Source organism: Labrus mixtus, chromosome 7, assembly GCF_963584025.1.
Source record: "Labrus mixtus chromosome 7, fLabMix1.1, whole genome shotgun sequence".
Classification (NCBI taxonomy): domain Eukaryota; kingdom Metazoa; phylum Chordata; class Actinopteri; order Labriformes; family Labridae; genus Labrus; species Labrus mixtus.
Genome location: NC_083618.1, coordinates 8,573,036 through 8,589,866, shown reverse-complemented (window position 1 = coordinate 8,589,866; position 16,831 = coordinate 8,573,036). Strand labels below are relative to the sequence as shown.

At 38.2% G+C, this 16,831-nt stretch overlaps 3 protein-coding genes across 4 annotated transcripts in view; all 3 read right to left on the bottom strand.

The window, feature by feature from the left end:
• uroc1 (urocanate hydratase 1) overlaps positions 1-5,927 on the bottom strand; it is a 62,072-nt gene extending 56,145 nt beyond the window's left edge. Inside the window, exons 1-16 of the mRNA XM_061042544.1 lie at positions 5,637-5,927; positions 4,994-5,124; positions 4,381-4,474; positions 4,237-4,296; positions 4,009-4,137; positions 3,851-3,912; positions 3,658-3,724; positions 2,627-2,770; positions 2,433-2,521; positions 2,257-2,319; positions 1,985-2,164; positions 1,793-1,890; positions 1,625-1,697; positions 1,351-1,540; positions 1,153-1,251; positions 972-1,071 (exon numbers count right to left, since the gene is read on the bottom strand). Of these exons, the coding sequence (XP_060898527.1) occupies positions 972-1,071; positions 1,153-1,251; positions 1,351-1,540; positions 1,625-1,697; positions 1,793-1,890; positions 1,985-2,164; positions 2,257-2,319; positions 2,433-2,521; positions 2,627-2,770; positions 3,658-3,724; positions 3,851-3,912; positions 4,009-4,137; positions 4,237-4,296; positions 4,381-4,474; positions 4,994-5,124; positions 5,637-5,762 (1,705 nt within the window). The 5' untranslated portion in view covers positions 5,763-5,927. The remainder of the gene's footprint in view (positions 1-971; positions 1,072-1,152; positions 1,252-1,350; positions 1,541-1,624; positions 1,698-1,792; positions 1,891-1,984; positions 2,165-2,256; positions 2,320-2,432; positions 2,522-2,626; positions 2,771-3,657; positions 3,725-3,850; positions 3,913-4,008; positions 4,138-4,236; positions 4,297-4,380; positions 4,475-4,993; positions 5,125-5,636) is intronic.
• A 353-nt stretch (positions 5,928-6,280) lies between these two features.
• Positions 6,281-9,736, bottom strand: LOC132977734 (mitochondrial intermembrane space import and assembly protein 40-B-like). 2 transcript variants are annotated; one of them, XM_061042546.1, is made up of 3 exons: positions 9,358-9,565; positions 8,842-8,940; positions 6,281-8,723 (listed from the first exon to the last, which is right to left on the bottom strand). In XM_061042546.1, the coding sequence occupies exons 1-3, from the start codon at positions 9,389-9,391 to the stop codon at positions 8,380-8,382; spliced, it is 477 nt and encodes a 158-aa protein (XP_060898529.1). In that variant the 5' UTR covers positions 9,392-9,565; the 3' UTR covers positions 6,281-8,379. The 2 variants fall into 2 exon arrangements, with proteins under 2 accessions (XP_060898529.1, XP_060898530.1); XM_061042547.1 differs by lacking the exon at positions 9,358-9,565 and adding an exon at positions 9,572-9,736 and having other exon boundaries at positions 6,758-8,723.
• Positions 9,737-10,249: 513 nt separating this feature from the next.
• LOC132977733 (protein transport protein Sec61 subunit alpha-like 1) lies at positions 10,250-16,393 on the bottom strand. The gene is made up of 12 exons (XM_061042545.1): positions 16,259-16,393; positions 15,553-15,620; positions 15,404-15,469; positions 14,316-14,394; positions 14,097-14,228; positions 13,897-14,006; positions 13,196-13,349; positions 12,906-13,066; positions 12,597-12,794; positions 12,221-12,412; positions 12,045-12,121; positions 10,250-11,391 (listed from the first exon to the last, which is right to left on the bottom strand). Exons 1-12 carry the CDS (start codon positions 16,263-16,265, stop codon positions 11,205-11,207), a joined length of 1,431 nt encoding a protein of 476 aa, XP_060898528.1. The 5' UTR covers positions 16,266-16,393; the 3' UTR covers positions 10,250-11,204.
• Between the last annotated feature and the right edge of the window lie 438 nt (positions 16,394-16,831).

Genomic DNA, 16,831 nt, shown 5'->3' with positions numbered 1-16,831 from the left:
GTAAGTAGCACTCATTTTGGTAATTGAATGTGTTAAGAAATTATTTGCGCATTGTTTCAATTAATAAATAATGTCAGTTTTTTTTAATAAATTTGGTATGTCACATAAGCATTAAGTTTATATTTATTGATGTGTGATTTTATTACAAATCATTCAGTCATTTTTTTAAGGGTGGGGGTGTTACCGCTGTATGTTGTTCCCTGTGCAGTTTGTCCCTTCTCCCCTTCTGTTGTCTCCACCTCTACCCAGGTGAAACCACTGATCACTAAAGGTGCACCTAGCCTCAGTGTTTAAAAACACAGGTACAGGCTTGAGAAGGTGGAGGCTTATGAGTGGGGACTGCTGCCTCAGACTGGGATTTTGTGTGTCTTGCTGCTTTAGTCCTTTGTTATCTACTTAGTTGTATATGTAAAGAGTAAGGTCCAGACCTGCTCTATGAATGAAGAGAGACTGGGAGGAGAGGCAATAGGATATTGAACCATTGATATCCTATCGCCTTCTCCAGCCTCCCTTTTCTCTCTAATAATAGCGGAAAGGAAAAGGAGGCTGGATGTAGAATGCAGTCTCATTATTTTCATGTCACGTGTAATTGAGATATTACCGTATGTGTTCTGCTGCTTCCTTATGTAATGGTACAATGCATCACTGTCCACAGAGCATAGAACTGGCAATACATGATAAGTGTTACATTGTCTTTGACCGGTGTACATGTATACTTCTGGTTTTCTTTAGAGAAAAGAAAACCTCATAATAGGTTGGTTAGTTTCAGGACTCATTTATATTGTAATATATATTTTGAAGACACATTAAACATGCCTTAGGTTTTATTTTATTTTACAGTTGATTTGTTTTTAATTTTTGTTTCATTATAGTCTGGTTATGCAGGACCTGTTTGTTCCTGCCAGTCTGAAATATTAAGATTGTCATATTGAACTGCAGTTTCAAGCTGCGTCCCTCTGCACAGCACATACCTGCACAGAAGGCTGATCCATCATACACATTGGAGGTTTCTCTGAAGGGGCTGTCTGTGCCACTGACATCATGATGGTCTCTGCTAATAACCACAGGAGCCTGAGCAACAGAGAAAACTTGATATTCAGTATACCGCATTAACAGGAAATGATCTTCTTAGCAGACAATTTATCCTCTTACTGAGACTCTTCCATCAGCGATCGCCTGGTTTATAGCCAGAGCAATGGAGACTCTTCCTTTCTGGTCAGAGTAAAGGATCCTGGCCTGGGATCCCACAACCTAAACAAAGAAGAATACAGAGGAAATCATCCTGCTACTGCTTTGTATGGCCTTATCAGATTCCCACTGAGAGCATTCAAATTCACTAATGCTGCTGACCATCTTGTGTTTTCCAGCCTCTCTGATCCAGTGTATGTTGTCATCATACTGCTGTCTGACGCGATCAGTAACATTGGCACTCATTTCCTCCAGGACAGTCGCCGCGATGTTGTCTGTTACAGCAAGATCTTGAGGGTCCCCAGATGTGCACACCCAGCGAAACGGGCCAAAGCCCAAAGAGAAAATATCCCTGGGGCACAGGAAGAAGCATAGAGAACCTTTATAATACATTGCAAGATCACAGCTAGATCAAATAAATAAGAAAAGGTCTCACCCCATAATATCCTGGACATAAGACGGGTAACGAAATTCTGTGGGTCCTCCACCAACTTTTCCTACATCTGCGCCTGTAAAAAAAAACAAAAAAATACCTCTTTAATGATTTGACTTGGATTGTATGGTTGTGAAGTTATAACTTGTGTGTGTAGTGTTAAATACGAACCGGCTCTTTGGGCCTCTAGTAGAAACGCATTACCGTAGTCCCAGAAGAACATACCAGCATCAGACAGCTTGTTGATAGCTCTAATGTGTCTACAGAGGCTGTGAAGTTTTGCAAAACATTTTATATTATCTAAATAGACCCACATATTTAATAGAATATAGCAGAGAAGTAAATCTGGGCGATTAGTTTTACCTTTCCTGAACCGTGGTCCGAAAACGTTTAGGATCAGTTGCCATGAGCTGATTGGCTTGGCGGAAGCTGAGCTGAACTGGGTAGTATCCGCCATTATAAGGGTTGTGCAGGGAGGTCTGGTCTGAACCCAGATCCACCAGCAACTCCCCCGTCCTCTCGTACTCTAACAGCAGCCTCTCCCTGATCACAAAGAACGAGGTCGCAGAAAGAAATAAGCTGCTGACCAAGGTCCAAATGTCTGTGCCGTGAAAAAGTTTTCACCTATTACTTACCATAGGTCTACAATGTTGCCATGGTAACCCAGACTGAGGGCAGTCTTGGAGCTCTTGGCTTCTCTGCAAGAGACAAAATAATCAAAGATACTGTGTCTTACAGTAGACATGGTCCGGTATGTAACATTATATGCTTGTGGTTAAGAAATACTTTTTCCTTATTTTTTGTTAGTTACCTTATGCGTTTAATACAGTGCTCAGTGTTGCTAGTGACCTCCATCAGCCAGCCTTGCTCATGCCTCTTTCTTAGAGGAGCCTCATCCACCTACATACAAACCAAATCACACAATCACGTTGACATGATGAAGTTCCTTTCATTTAGCTCCAATAGAAGTGAGTATTAACAGGAAATGACTCAAGACCAGTTGACCTCTGCGACCACGCCAACACAACCAGCAATAACAGCAGCTTTAGCCTGAGCTCCACTCATGCCCCCCAGGCCAGAGGTCACAAAGACACAACCGCTCAAGTCACCTGAGCCCAGGTACCTCCGGCCAGCATTCAGCACAGTCAGCTATACAGAAAGACACGAAGAAACGTATTAAAACGGGAAACGAGGTGTGATTTCATTATACATTGAACATTGATTCCATTTTATCTTCTCAAATTGAATAATTTAAAAATATAAAAGGTGTAAAAAAATTAAACCATCCAGTGATTCACAAGAAAAGGTCAAGAAGTAAATATGCAAGAAAAACCTTAAAAGAAGAATAACTTTCTGAGAGGCACAGTTAGATTGTTACACTAATAATAAGACCTCCTGGGTGTAAAAGTAATCCTTGTTCTATATGAGACGCATCATTAAATCATTTTCTCCCTTTCATTTGGCTTCGATTGGACATTTTTATTTGGAAATGTAAAAAAGTTAAATAAATCTACAAACAAGTAGACAGAAAAAACGAATAATTAGAAAGCAATATGTACAAACAGTGAAAAGTTAAATGAATTTGATGTCTTCAAACATTTGTTTGAATACCATGACATTTCACATGTCAGCTTTCCTATTTATATACACATGAACCTATGCATTAATCAATTGTTAAACTTCTCCATATATCTAATATTTAATACTAATTATCTGTCTTACAAATGAACTAATATACATTTATTATTATATATTTATCTTGATGTAAAGACGTAAAGATGTAAAGACCAGTTATATTTTCACATATGAATGATTAATATACAAGATGTGATTACAATTCTACAATTCACTTAGCAGATGCTTTATAACTCATTCTCATGATAAACTCATTCTCATGATAAACTCATTCTCATGATAAAATCATTATATATTTGAGTACACCCACATAACCTTAAACAGATGTTGACATTTGTATATTTATATACATGGTATTTACAGAAAATAGAAGATGAACTAAAAAAAAAAAAATCACCAACCATTGTGCCATGAACAATCCCTTGAGGGCCAATGTAGCAGTAACTTCCTGCTGTCATTTGACCGTACCTGAAAATAGACAGAACACACACCTGGGTCTAACTCTTCTCCCATACAGTAAATATTACATTATTTTCTACCTAAAAAAATAAGAAAAGCCAGATAACTCAATTTAAACCTCTGTTAAGAACTCACATTGACACACCGAGAGCAAACATCTTTTCATACTGCTCTTTGGAGGAGTAGTTTGGAATGACCTGAGTGATTAAACAAAAAGAGTAAGTTAGGACAGCAGAATGGGAATAATATTGACTAAAAGTATTATTTGATCAAGATTTGTGTTGGGTTGTTACCATGCCGTTAGTGATGATGGCGCGGGGTGAGGAAGGCAGGCTTGGGAACAGGCCCATGGGATGACCGCTGTACATGACAAGCGTTTGCTCGTCCGTCATCTCACTCAGGTAATGCATCACCAGGCGAAACTGCATCCAGACACACACAAACATTAATATTCTTGCACTCAAACTTTATCCGTCATAACAAAATCTACTTGTTGACCTAAAAGCTAACTCTGGGCTCACCTGGGCCCAGTTGCTGAACACCTGTCCGTTCCCTCCGTATGTGACGAGCTCCTGGGGGAACTGAAGGATCAAGAAACAAGAAGGTGTCATTGAAGCAGTGAATTAAGACCTCGTACAGAGATTTAGCTTTGACACAAGTGTCACCTGAGCAACAGCAGGGTCCAGGTTGTTCATGATCATTAGCATGATGGAGGCTGCCTGACGTGAACGGCATGGATACTGATCAATGGGGTAAGCTCTGAAGAAACACAGAGAAAGACACCATTGTTGTGCAATGTAAATGACTGGACAAATACAACATTAAAACAGGACAATGAACCTTGTAGTTTTAATTACAGGAGGACACTGGGAATTCTGACCTATTCTATGTGAGGAAAGGTGTGTTTCTTTAATTCAACCAGTTAAATCTTTACCTAGAACTTAAAAAGTCCATACAAATTGACTCAAACCAGAAAGGTTGTAGCAGCAAAGCAACACTATGTGCCATGTTTTATTTGACATTTAATATGTGACATTTGACTCTTGGCCTGGTATTGTCAAAAAGCATTACTGACATCTATCCTTTGTTGTTTTTTTTGTAAAAAAAAGGAACTTCTCCTTTCTGGGTACTTTCATGGTTGACAACTCATTTATGTTAACATGTTGTTTTATATTCTACCACAACGCATATTTTCGTTTTAACCTTGGAATCAAATTGAAAGATTATTAACTGTCAAAATATTTTAATAAATTGCGATGCCAGTGCTGGTCGCCTCACCTCATGCGTATTGTGGGGCAGAAGCGGTACATGTAGATGTGGCCGTACTGCCGCAACTCTTGAGCAAATTCAGGTGCGAGCGTTGAATGGTGTGACGGGCTGAAATACCGCAGGGCATTTTTCAGTGCCAACTAAAGGGATCAGGAATTAACAGCAGGTTAGTGTCACACTGTGATATGCAAACCAATGTTCAAATAACATTCATAAACATAACAGTTATACCACTCATTATTATTTTTAGATTGACTATATATGGGTATTGAGTCAATCAATTCATCTTTATTTGTATAGCACCAATTCCAAAAAAATGTATGTTGAGACACTTTACAAAAGAACAGGTCTAGACCACACTCTTCGATATACTGAGTATTTGCTTCAAGTTTGGGCAATCAGTTTAGGACCTAAGAGAATAATCCAATGTATTATTAGGTAGGCCGTGGGCCAGCAAAGGTGATGTAACAGGTCAGAGTACACAGCATGCCATAATGACATCGTCTCTGGAAAAGCAACTTTTAGAGTTCTCCGCTCAAAATAACTAATCCTATAGAAAATTCAAATATTGTGCATGTTACATTGATAAATAATGCTGAGCCAATTGTAAAACCATTTTTTAAATGCACAGAAACTGTATGTATTTACTCACCCGTTCCTCCTCTGCTGTAAGTTTGGGGGTCCTGATGGGTGCATGCGGCACATTGGGGTCTCTTCCCCGGTTAGAGGGCAGAGGGTCCAACGGGAGACCGCCGCATATCTCCTTTAAAGAAGACATCCTGCTGAGTATTTTCTGCCAAAGACTTGAGCAGACACCTGGAGACAGAGATCACACTGGAGAGAGGAGGCGGCTCCCACTGTCACTGCTGAAGGTAGTCTACGGGGAGGGAGACTGTGTGCTGGTGAAGATCTGAGGGCGATCACTCTTCAGCTCATTGTCTCATTGGCTTTTTGGTTGTTTTTGTCCTTCACAATCCACCAATGGTAGGGCAGGGAGAGAGATGGGTGTTTGGTAATTATTGATCTCTGATAGAGTTTGAAGTGGCACATGCTTCAATGGACAAACACAGCAGCAGACCTCTGACCCCTGACGCTCAGACATGTAACTTAAAAGTTAAGCTAAAGTGTGTGCCAGAACCTTTGAACAGGTCAACAAATTTTATGCAAATATCTGCCCAGTCCCTTTTATGTTTTACTGGCACAACAAAAATCGTTTTTTACAACCATGACATAAAGATCCATCCATCTTTTACTTAACAAGTCTATGTAACAAATAACAATACATGCACAACTTAATTTCATACTTTGAGGTCTTTATTCTCAAATTATGACTTTTTTCTTTAGACAATGTGATACAAGGTATAGAAACTTTATTCAAAAAGGTTGAATATTCTTTAGAATTCTTTGAACATTACCATTATCATGGTCATATTTATATAGAAGAAAAACCATGCGTGTCATACTCAAGAGATCCAATGACAGAGCTTTTTGTCTTATGTGCTGTAATAAATTAGTTTACTTGCTGTGTTAAATATTTTTAACCAAAATCATGGACGACTACTTTTCAGCAAGCTTGCAGTGTTAATACTGAACAAAAAAAAAAACAAGTAGTGAATTATAATTATTAAAATGGTTTATACCATACACCAACTTTCATAGTTTCACCAGTATTTCTCAGCAATGCCTGTGCCTGTGGCTCTCTCTGTAATTGCAGATTTCTTACAGACATAAGAAACATAAAGGTGAAAACAACAATAATAACTAACAAGGATATATAAAGGTATGCTATTTATTATAAAAAAAACTTTCAACAATATTCACTTCAAGTCACTTCATCAGTCCGGCATCGCACACAAATGGATCCTCAAAGTTCAGCTGAGGTAAATGTTTAAAGTCAGGTAATAAGTTAGCAGAAGAAATGCAGTCCTACAGCACAGAGAGCAGCTGAGAATCCCAGATTAGGAAGATTCAGTTTTTTTTCCCCTGTACATTCTTCACACCTCTGTGAATTTAAAAGTTTAGTTTGTAACATTGTGAAAACAAACTAGAAGTTTAACATGAAAATCAACAATCACATGATGATTGTAAAATGCCCTTTAATGAAAAATGCATGAGCAACATCTAACATGTTTTCATGGTAAATCCTACCCAGGAACTGTCATTCTTGAAAAATTGAAACTGAACTCTATACACCTTAGTGTACTAAATAAGTTTGGTCCATTAAACTCTAAATGCAAGCAAAACTTTTTAAATCTCGTTTTTGCTTGAATCCAGTAAAAAAAAAAAAAACCTTCAATTTAAAGGTGCACTATGTAGTTTTGGTAGAGAAATGTGAAAGTTGGAGAAATGTACAGATTCTGTGGTATATGTTCATAACTCTATACACAAACTGTCCTCAGAGTAAAATGTGGTCCCTGGAACAATGTCTGAAGATAAAATGCTACGAGAGAAGTTGTGGTGGGGGGAAGGCAACAGTAAAACCGTAACTCTCCTGCTCGCTTTTTATCTCCAAACAGTGTTCCAGGGAACCATTTTTTTTCTTTGAATACATTTTGTGTATTTAGTTCAGAAAATATAGCATACAATTTTTTCACTTCTCCAACTTTCAAATTTCACTCGCAAATCTACATAGTGCACCTTTAACCTTTCCAGAGAAACATTTTTTCTTTGGTCACATTATATTATTTAAAAAAGGTATAAACCATCTTATTTACTATAGAAGGTTTAAAGACCAGCTGAAATGAAATGTCTTCTTTTGTGTCTTAAACAACATCCATATTACCCATGTAAACCACATGTTCAACATTCTTGTTTTATGATGAATGAAAACCAAATGATTATTTCACGGCTCCATGACGATAACATTTGCATAATGCGACAATTCCCACCTCAATTCTCCTTTAAATGTAATTTACTTGTTTTGCACATACACCTGTTGATTAGGCAACCTAACAAACATCTGATAAGGAAAAGTGCACTGCTCGTGTGAGTTTGCTGGTCAGGTCTGATAAGCTGTTCAGCTTCAGCGTATAAAGTAGCATGTAAACATACCCATTCAATATTATTTTGAGTTTAGACCCTGCTGTAATCCTTTCTTTTTTATCATATTATCAGCAGATTGATTGTGAGGTAAGGGTGGAAGTTTGTCTACTTTGTTTTTCAGTCCTCCGCAGGCCACTTGGACAGCCCTCTGAATTCAATAATGCACATATAGTATGTTCCATCGGCTTCCTATAGTATGATGAATATACTTCTCTGAAATTTACTAACTTACTTACTTTACTAAGTAAATTGAAAAGAAAATGATATTTTTGCCTGCAGAAAGGGGGGTGACTAGATGGGATTTCAGTTAAATCTTAAAGTCTTGTTGCCAACATCACCCTGAGGGCTGATTATTAGCTTTCCACTGCACCCTCTTTGTTGGGTTGTGTGGTGTTGGAGTCTTTTTCAATGTCAGATGTCGAGTTTGCACCTGATGTTTCTGCGGATGCGGAGTCTTGTGATGTCTGGTCTTTTTCTCTTGACTCTTTCTCATCCTCCTGTGGGTAGAGCTCTGGGTAACGCTGCATACACCCCTGCATGGACCTGAACTGATCCAAACAATCAGAGCCCTTCACCTCCTCCTTACTATAGTGAAAACAGGAGAAGGCCTCCTTAAATTCAGTCCCACAGGGACCACTGGCCATCCCACCCAGGCAGGGGCAGTTCCAGTTGATTTCCCCACTGGGAAGAATCAGACCTGGGATTAAAAAGCAGATATAAATTAATATGCAGCTAATCAAGCATTTCAAAGTTTAACCTTGAGCTCCTGATATATCAGACATTCTGTTCCTCTTTGTGATTTCACTGCTCCTTACCTCGCTCCTCGTATGGGTCATTAGGATCCTCCTCTACAAGCTCAGCATTGCTGGGTGTTGCATGATCCTCTTTGGTAACAAAGATGATTCTGTCTTTACCTAGAGTGCAACATTTTGAAGGACGAAACAAACAAATAATCAGTTCTGAATATTGTGGCAACTTGCTTAAAATCAGCAGCTGATATTCTAGTTAATATGAACTTTTGACATGTATGTCAGATGAATAATAATTACGAAGTGTGGAGAGAGGTAATAGAGAATCATTTTGATTACACTGTGTCACACCAAAACATGTGTGCGCTCATAAAGGTCTAAGTGTGTATAGGTTTTCTTTGTCCAATAAAGGTTATTGCTTAAAAGCAAAATAGTTCTAGCTCAAATATAGATTTCATTTGCTCTTAAAATGCAAATTAAGTACAAGTCCTAAATTACTTTTTAATGAAATCAGCACTGTCAAGATGTTCATGACAACAAGAAAAAATGACTGTACTACAACTGACTTTCAATGAAACTCACCTTGGAGTGAGTCATTCTGAGATATATGCTTCATTACACGTCACTGTGGATGCTGGTCAAGGTTAAACTCTGATGTGACAGAAAGCTAACACGACTCTCATCTTAGTCAGACGCTTGTTTAATCATTTCAAGGACCAAAATTCAACATTTATTCATCAGTCAGACTATATTTAACTTCGATATTAGCTTTAGTCAGATAGCAATGCATGGTTACCTTCCTGCCTGAGCGAGCTCATTTCTTCAACATGGAACAGATTCAATTCCTCTTATTGATGTACAGGAGGATAACCAATCCTGTTGTCGCACAACGACACATAACAAATTGTCAGGGCTTCCTGTCCACTACTGCAGCTGGTTTCACACATAGACTGTTTCACAACTACCCTTGCTTGAGTGAAATTAGTCGTCTTCTTCTTCTACTGTTCTGTTTCCGGTAGCGCAGACGCTCCTGGGGCGTTTTGCCGCCACCGGTGGAAAACTGTCGGAACAGTATATTCTTCTTCAAATGGCGACCAGGCGGAGCATTACCGCCACCTACTGATGTATTAGTACATTATTCCTTCATTGTTAATACCATTGTTATCAGTCCAGAATTGTGGAGAAAGATGAAGAAATGCTCGGATACTGACTTCCCCAAACTATTTCAGAAGATTGTTTATCGATCCACATTTATTTCCTTCATGTCCCATATCGTTTTTTAATAATTGTCTTTCATTTGTATATTTGGAGCAGATAAAAATGACATGTTCCAGTTTCCATTTGATTGAGGAAATTGTAAGTTGTAGAAATATAAATCATGATCTCATGCACTAAAGATCACAATACATGCATAAACAATGTAATTGTTAAAATTTGTAAGTATGCTTGCTTTATCAAAAAAAAAGACAAATGATTAACCTATTTGTCACAAAAGGTTTTATTGAGAATGTTTTTCTATAAGTTTGTTCTGAAATGCAGAATTTTTTACACAATCAAAAGCTTTATCTTACACTTAAGACAAATACAAAGTTATTCGATTTATGGCCTATGTACACAAAATCATAATTTGTCAGGTGTGGAAAGCAATTAATGGCCAGTATGCTTAGAAGGAGAATATTTTAAAAACAAAACAAAATCTAAAGGGGATAACAAAAGAGGACATGACGTGTGAATTAATACTGCATCTCCTTGGGAATGCCATACATTTAAATAGAGAGGGTCCTTCTTAATGGTTCATAAGTTGACTGTCAACAAAATTATTTAATTTTACTACAGTCCGACCCTAATGTGAGCTCAACTTCCTCTTCTTACAAGACCCTATTCATATAACATCTATAAAAAGGGTCACACATCAGAAATGACAGAACTACACACTTCAGCATTTGATGGTTCAAGTACTGGTCCACACAGTCATGTAATTGGCAGGTGCATAGGAAAATTAAAATAAGGATGAAAATGAACTTAGACAACATCAAGCAGAGTATCAAGTGTTTTTTAAGCACAAAGCAGGCAGTTGACCTCTGTCCTTTGTATTGAGTATGCCTGCATACTGAAGCACTCTATTGTCAATCTGGAAAAACATCCAAACTCCAAAAGGACTTCATCTCATACACAAGAAAGATCTTGGGGATTTCAAGTCAGACAGAAAATCTGATGTATTGAAATGTCATTCTGTGAAAATTAGGAAGATTTGTGGAAGGAACAACATGCCGTGCAGCTCCCATTTCAGCTGAGATCCCCGAAGACTCCTCAATGCTCTTGAGAGCTACAGACGCAGGGGCTTCACATAGATGTGAAAGAAATGCAAGGTTGGTAATCGTGATAAAGTTTGTAGACAGTGGGAGTTTAAACTTTTTTTTTTTTTTTTTTTAGAAGAGCAGGGCCCCCATGCTGCCTACTTCACTCTGTTCTTTCACAAAGATCTCAAAGTACTGATAGATGATGGTGACAGCCAGCAGGATACCAGTGCCAGAGCCAATGGCTCCAAGGAAGTCAGCCATTACTGATAGTCCACCTATACACAGTCCACCGAAGGCAGCAGCTGTAGGAATGTACCTGGAACACAAAACAGGGATAATCCGATAAATATTAATACAAAAGAAACTAACCAGAAGTTATAATCATAAAGAATGGAAGAAAGATACTGAAAGTCATTCTTGATGACAGTGCATAAAATAACTATTACCAGTAACTATAATTATTGAACGGCTGCCTACTTTGAATGAGTTTAGTAGAGCTCAGTAATCGACGTTGCTGCATTTTTGCAAGAAGTACTAAACTTTTATATGTATGACTTTCAGAGCATTTTAGGAAACACAAATCTCATTATAGAACAAACATGTGAAAAAACAAGAACGGTGAGTCTAGTGCAAGAAGTTAAACCTACACTTGTACGCTTGAGTCTGGATTGTCTTATTATACAAAGTATTTGATAGCTGCAGTGTTTAAAATGGAAATGTATGTGATTTAGCATGTTAAAGTTAACTGTTGGTAAAACCACCGCAGCCCACACTGACTAATACTAATGTTATTAGGTGAAACAGGATGACGGTATGTATAGCAGATTTGATAATGAAATGAGAGTTATTTCTGTGTGACAAAACAGATTACAAAAAGCCATGATGAAAGATTTTAACTTTCTGAAAGAGAAAATTGTATGCAAATGAAAAGCAGGAAAGAACTGTACATGAAAGGGTTTTTGGTTTTACCTGTTCAGTTCATGAACCATTGAGGTTTCTCTGTGTCCCCTCATCACCATCTGCTGTTCCTTCAGCTGTTTGGCCACCTGGATGAAAGTCAATTAAATAAGGTTAAACGCAGCCTGTTTGGAATACACTCATACCATCACCTGTTTTATAACAGCGGGACTAGGACTACAACTTACATCTTTAGCAGAGGAGCCTGAAACTTCAATCCAGGTTTTGGAGAAAAAGGCACATGATCCGAGCATGAAGACAATGTAGATGACTGCGTGGACCGGGTCATCCAAAACTGAGCCAAACGACTCAGGGGGAGAGAGGTAGTAGCAAAGTCCAGCTACAGGGTAGGCACGGGCCGGACCACCTGACGATGTGTCCTGCAAACATGACGGAACAATAAAAGCTTTAACAGGCAAAAAAATATTCAAGGATGTTGGGTTACAAAAATCTGTTAAACCCCCCCCCCCAAATAAAATTGCAATAGAACATCTAAATAAGTGTAGTATTCTTTGCATTCAGCTGTAAAAACTAAATAGAAAGGTTGATTAAACAATTACTTACAGACCAGGTACCAAGCAGATTAACCAGGAAGTTGCCACTGAAGCGTGTCGAAAGCATCTGGGAGATAACATACAAGTTGGAGACCAGAGCAGACTGGAGGATGATGGGGATGTTGGAGGTGTAGAAGAGCTTGATGGGGTAGGTGTTATATTGGCCACGGTAACGTGCTGACTTGATGGGCAGATCCACCCTGAATCCCTGTGAGGTGAGGTGAAATTGTAGGATGACTGAACAATAAAACTGCGAATATACCCTCGTTTCATGACCCGGACGTTTTTTTTTTTACTCTGTGAAAAGACAGCTGCATACCTGAAAGTATATCACTACAGCAAAGACGAACACAGTGGAAATAAGATTCATGAGGTTGGGCAGGTTCTGTCTGTAGAAGGCCTCTCTCAAAGCACGCACTTTGTCTGTGCGAGTGGCCAGCAGGTGGAAAAGGGCAATGATTGCTCCCTCAAACTCCGTACCTAGAAACATAGAAAGACACAGGGATGAGGCTCGGCTCTGTGGAGTAACTAAAAGCTACAGAATGGACTTTCCCCATCCCCTGCTATGGCCTCTACATTTATAAATCAAACCCCCACATAGTTTCTTACCTCTTCCAGTGTTCACTGTTGTGGGGCTGAAGGCCTTCCAAACAATCGTCTCACAGATGTTGGTGGCAATAAAGAGTGAAATCCCTGAACCAAGACCATAGCCCTTCTGGAGCAATTCATCCAGCAGCAGAACAATCATCCCAGCCACAAAGAGCTTTGGAAGAACACAACATGAACAGTCAGCTTAGAAGGAACCGAGCTAGCGTTGGGAAACTGTTTGTTTTCAGTCATATTTTTCTGAGTAATTGCCATTTATTCTGACTAGGAGAGTTATGCTATGTTTTCAAGATCTGAACTTCAAAACAGAGTAAGCTTAATAAGTGCAGCATTAGAGCATATTTGAATTTCTTATGATCTCAATTAATCAGCAAACCTGTTGGTCATGTTACTAAAATTATAAAGAGCGAAACATTACTGAACTTTGGGACTTGACATAATGAGAGGTTTCGTCAAGACACTTTGAAATGATCTCGATGCATCTCTTGTACTTCAGTTGCAAGTCTGTTTTTAGGATTTGTGAGATCATAAATCACCAATGTATCAAGAACTTTGAAACTATGATATTTAAGAAATTTGGGCTTAAGCTTACATCATATCATCCATTATCACATGATTTTTTTTATCCCTATACTGACTGCCTTTTATTTTTCGTCAACCTTCAAAATTGCTCTGAAAAATTATAGAAAATGTGCCGTTCTTACTTGAATGATGATGAGCAGACAGATTCCTGCACCCATCTCTGAGGGGTCTCCATACATGCCGGTCATTACGTATACAATTGCCTGGCCGATGGTGATGATCATTCCAAACACTTAAAAACAGTAACAAAGGTTAGACATTGAATTGGACATGGTCCCTTTCCATATGTTTACAGATCATCACTTGATAAGTGCTTTCTTACATTTCTGAGCTCCATTGAAGAGGGCTCTGTCCTTTGGTGTGTCTCCAACTTCAATGATCTTAGCTCCAGCCAGCAGCTGCATTATCAGGCCTGAGGTGACGATAGGGGAGATACCCAGCTCCATCAGGGTACCTGGAGGGCAATACACAGGTTAGAATAACCTAGCAGGAAGGGTCCCCTTTATTTAATCTCTTATTCAATTATTAGAGAAAGAAATACCTCTGTTTGAGGCCAGGATTACTCTCATCCAGTAGAATGGATCCGCAGAGTCTGATGACATTATGCCAAAGAGGGGGATCTAGAGAAAAGATTTTCACAGTGTGAGGCATTTTTTGTTTGTATTTTAACAGCTTTTATGAACTTGCAAGTGTTGATTTTACTACTCTCAAAATACAATAGAACCAAATCACGTGTAAATAGAAGTACTGCAGGGTTTCCCTCTCCCCATATGGAGAGAGGCGGCCTGCCCTGAACTCGAAACCCGCCTCTCCAAAAGAAAGGCACAGGATACTTTCTTTAAGGATTAACGTAATATATTTGCACTTGTTTTTATTTCAGCAGAGCATGAATGTCTTTCATGTGTTTTGCTGTCCCGAGCAATGACTCTGCTCTGCTTGCATGTTCCTACCAAGGGCGAGTTTGACACGATCATACTCACTTAAACATATCATTTAGGGAGGTTTGTGTACATACACACAAAGGAACATAGTTTATTTGCATTTACTGTCCCCAACTAACATTAAATTAACTAAAATGGTATATTTTTTTATATATATTTATTTTAATCTATATTATATTAGATTAAATGCACTGTAAAAAAAAAAAAAAAAAAAAAAGTCTTCTTTTGTGAAACATAAATGTAAAATATATACTTCCTGTAATTCTTGGAGCAAAAGCAACAGAAACAACAAATTCAATGCATAACTTTGAGCAACATGTGTGGTCAATCTGGATTTTAGATTTTAGAAGAAGTCAAAATTATTAATGGAAACAATTAATCAGTTAACAAACCATAATAAAATATTAGTTCACACTGCAACCACTTGTACCCCTTTGTTTACAAGATTTCAGTTGACTTTAAAACCAGAAAGTCTGTCATGAATCTAAATTGACAAAGCTCAAAGGAGCAGATTGTCATAAATAATGTGAGTTCATGCATTTATTTAGAATTCATAATATATATTTTTTTTTAATCTGAAAAGTTTTACAAATGGCAACCACATTGATTTTTTACAGATTTAACATCTAAACTGATTGCAGCAATAGATTATGTGACAATACTGACAGTAATACTTGGTTAAACTTACCTGGCAACACACCAGGAAGATGAAAAGAGTGATGGCAGTCCATAGTACTTTCTCCCTGAACTGGATCTGTTGGACAATCAATTAGAAAAGTTTTATAAGGAAAAAAACTTCAGTGAGACAATGATCCTATAAAAATGAGTAAAACAAACCTTTCTCTCGGGTTTTTGGATTTCTGGCAGCACTGCACAGAATGGCTTTATTACCTCCAAGAATTTGACTGGAAACAAGCAAACATTAAAGTGTAAGTGAAATAACTTGAGATGAAAGCAGGACATCAGCAGTGGGACGTGGCAGTGGATAGTGGGCGGATTCAAGACATAAATAAAATGATTAAAAAATAACGCTACGGTAATTTCACAAAGCTTTTGCTGGTTGGTTCGTTATAACTTTATATAATCCATTACACATGTTTGTTATAGACATTTATCAGCAGGTTCAGGCTCTGGAGAGCAGAGATGACAGTGGTGTGTAATGCGTCGTCATCACTAGATTGTCAGTGTCTCTGAATGAGTGGCTAACTAGTTAGCATAAAATATGCTTCCAGAGTACCCGCATTTTGTGTTTAAGATCTCACTACGAGCAAGATAACCAACCTAAAAAAAGAACCCCCCCTTAATGTATAATGAACTCCACAAAAAAGTCATATTGTGAAAGGCTCACAATAGTACAAATCAACGGCCATATAGCTAGCTAGCAAACCAAGCTAAGTTAGCTTGCTTTCAACGCCAGCGCTAACACCGTTAACTAAGTTGTAAAATAAAAAAGTTAGAACAACATTTCAGCTCTCTCTCAACAGACCCCAAATATATATATGTAGATATGTCATAGAATACGTCAATTCAGAATCATACTTACTGCCCATGATGTCTAAGCAGTCCTCCTCGCTGCACCTCTAATGTATAAATCTGACCACACTTCAGTCTCACTATTGAGGAGCCGGAGGAGGAGGAGCAAAGAGGAGGAGCCAGAGGAGGAGCAAGGAGGAGGAGCCAGAGGAGGAGCAGAAACCTAAGAGACACGTCACCACTACAGTCTATGCTACAGACACGCACACCAACCACACGCTAAAATCACCTCTGAATACTTATTGGTAAATTTCACATTCATTTAATTTCATTTACATTTTACCTTTATTTATTCTCGAGAAATCATTGAGGGTAAGCCCTCATTTACAATGATGTCGAGAGTACAATTAAAACAAATGAGACAAAAAAAGACTAAATACATAGATTATAAGACCAGAATAATAAGCAGTAAGCAGGTAACTACAGTTAATAACATTTACACTCACTACAGTGAGCTGTGATCAAGTTTTTAAATTGACCCATGGAAACCATTGTATTGAGTTTTAATGTGTTTTGTATTGTGTTCCAGGTGTGTGCAGCACAATAGGTGAAGGATGTTTTCCCAAAGTTCATTTTTATTTGT

Bases quoted from the DNA above. Each gene is read 5' to 3' on its own strand.
- LOC132977733 (XM_061042545.1), bottom strand. The intron at 14,395-15,403 runs GTAAGTTTAACC...TCTTTTCTCTAG, and splicing joins TCTTCCTGGTGTGTTGCCAG to ATCCCCCTCTTTGGCATAAT. The intron at 14,229-14,315 runs GTATTTCTTTCT...ATTGCCCTCCAG, and splicing joins AATCCTGGCCTCAAACAGAG to GTACCCTGATGGAGCTGGGT.
- LOC132977734 (XM_061042546.1), bottom strand. From the start codon at position 9,391: ATGAAGCATATATCTCAGAATGACTCACTCCAAG. The intron at 8,941-9,357 runs GTGAGTTTCATT...GTTGCACTCTAG, and splicing joins TCAGAATGACTCACTCCAAG to GTAAAGACAGAATCATCTTT. The intron at 8,724-8,841 runs GTAAGGAGCAGT...TTTTAATCCCAG, and splicing joins TGACCCATACGAGGAGCGAG to GTCTGATTCTTCCCAGTGGG.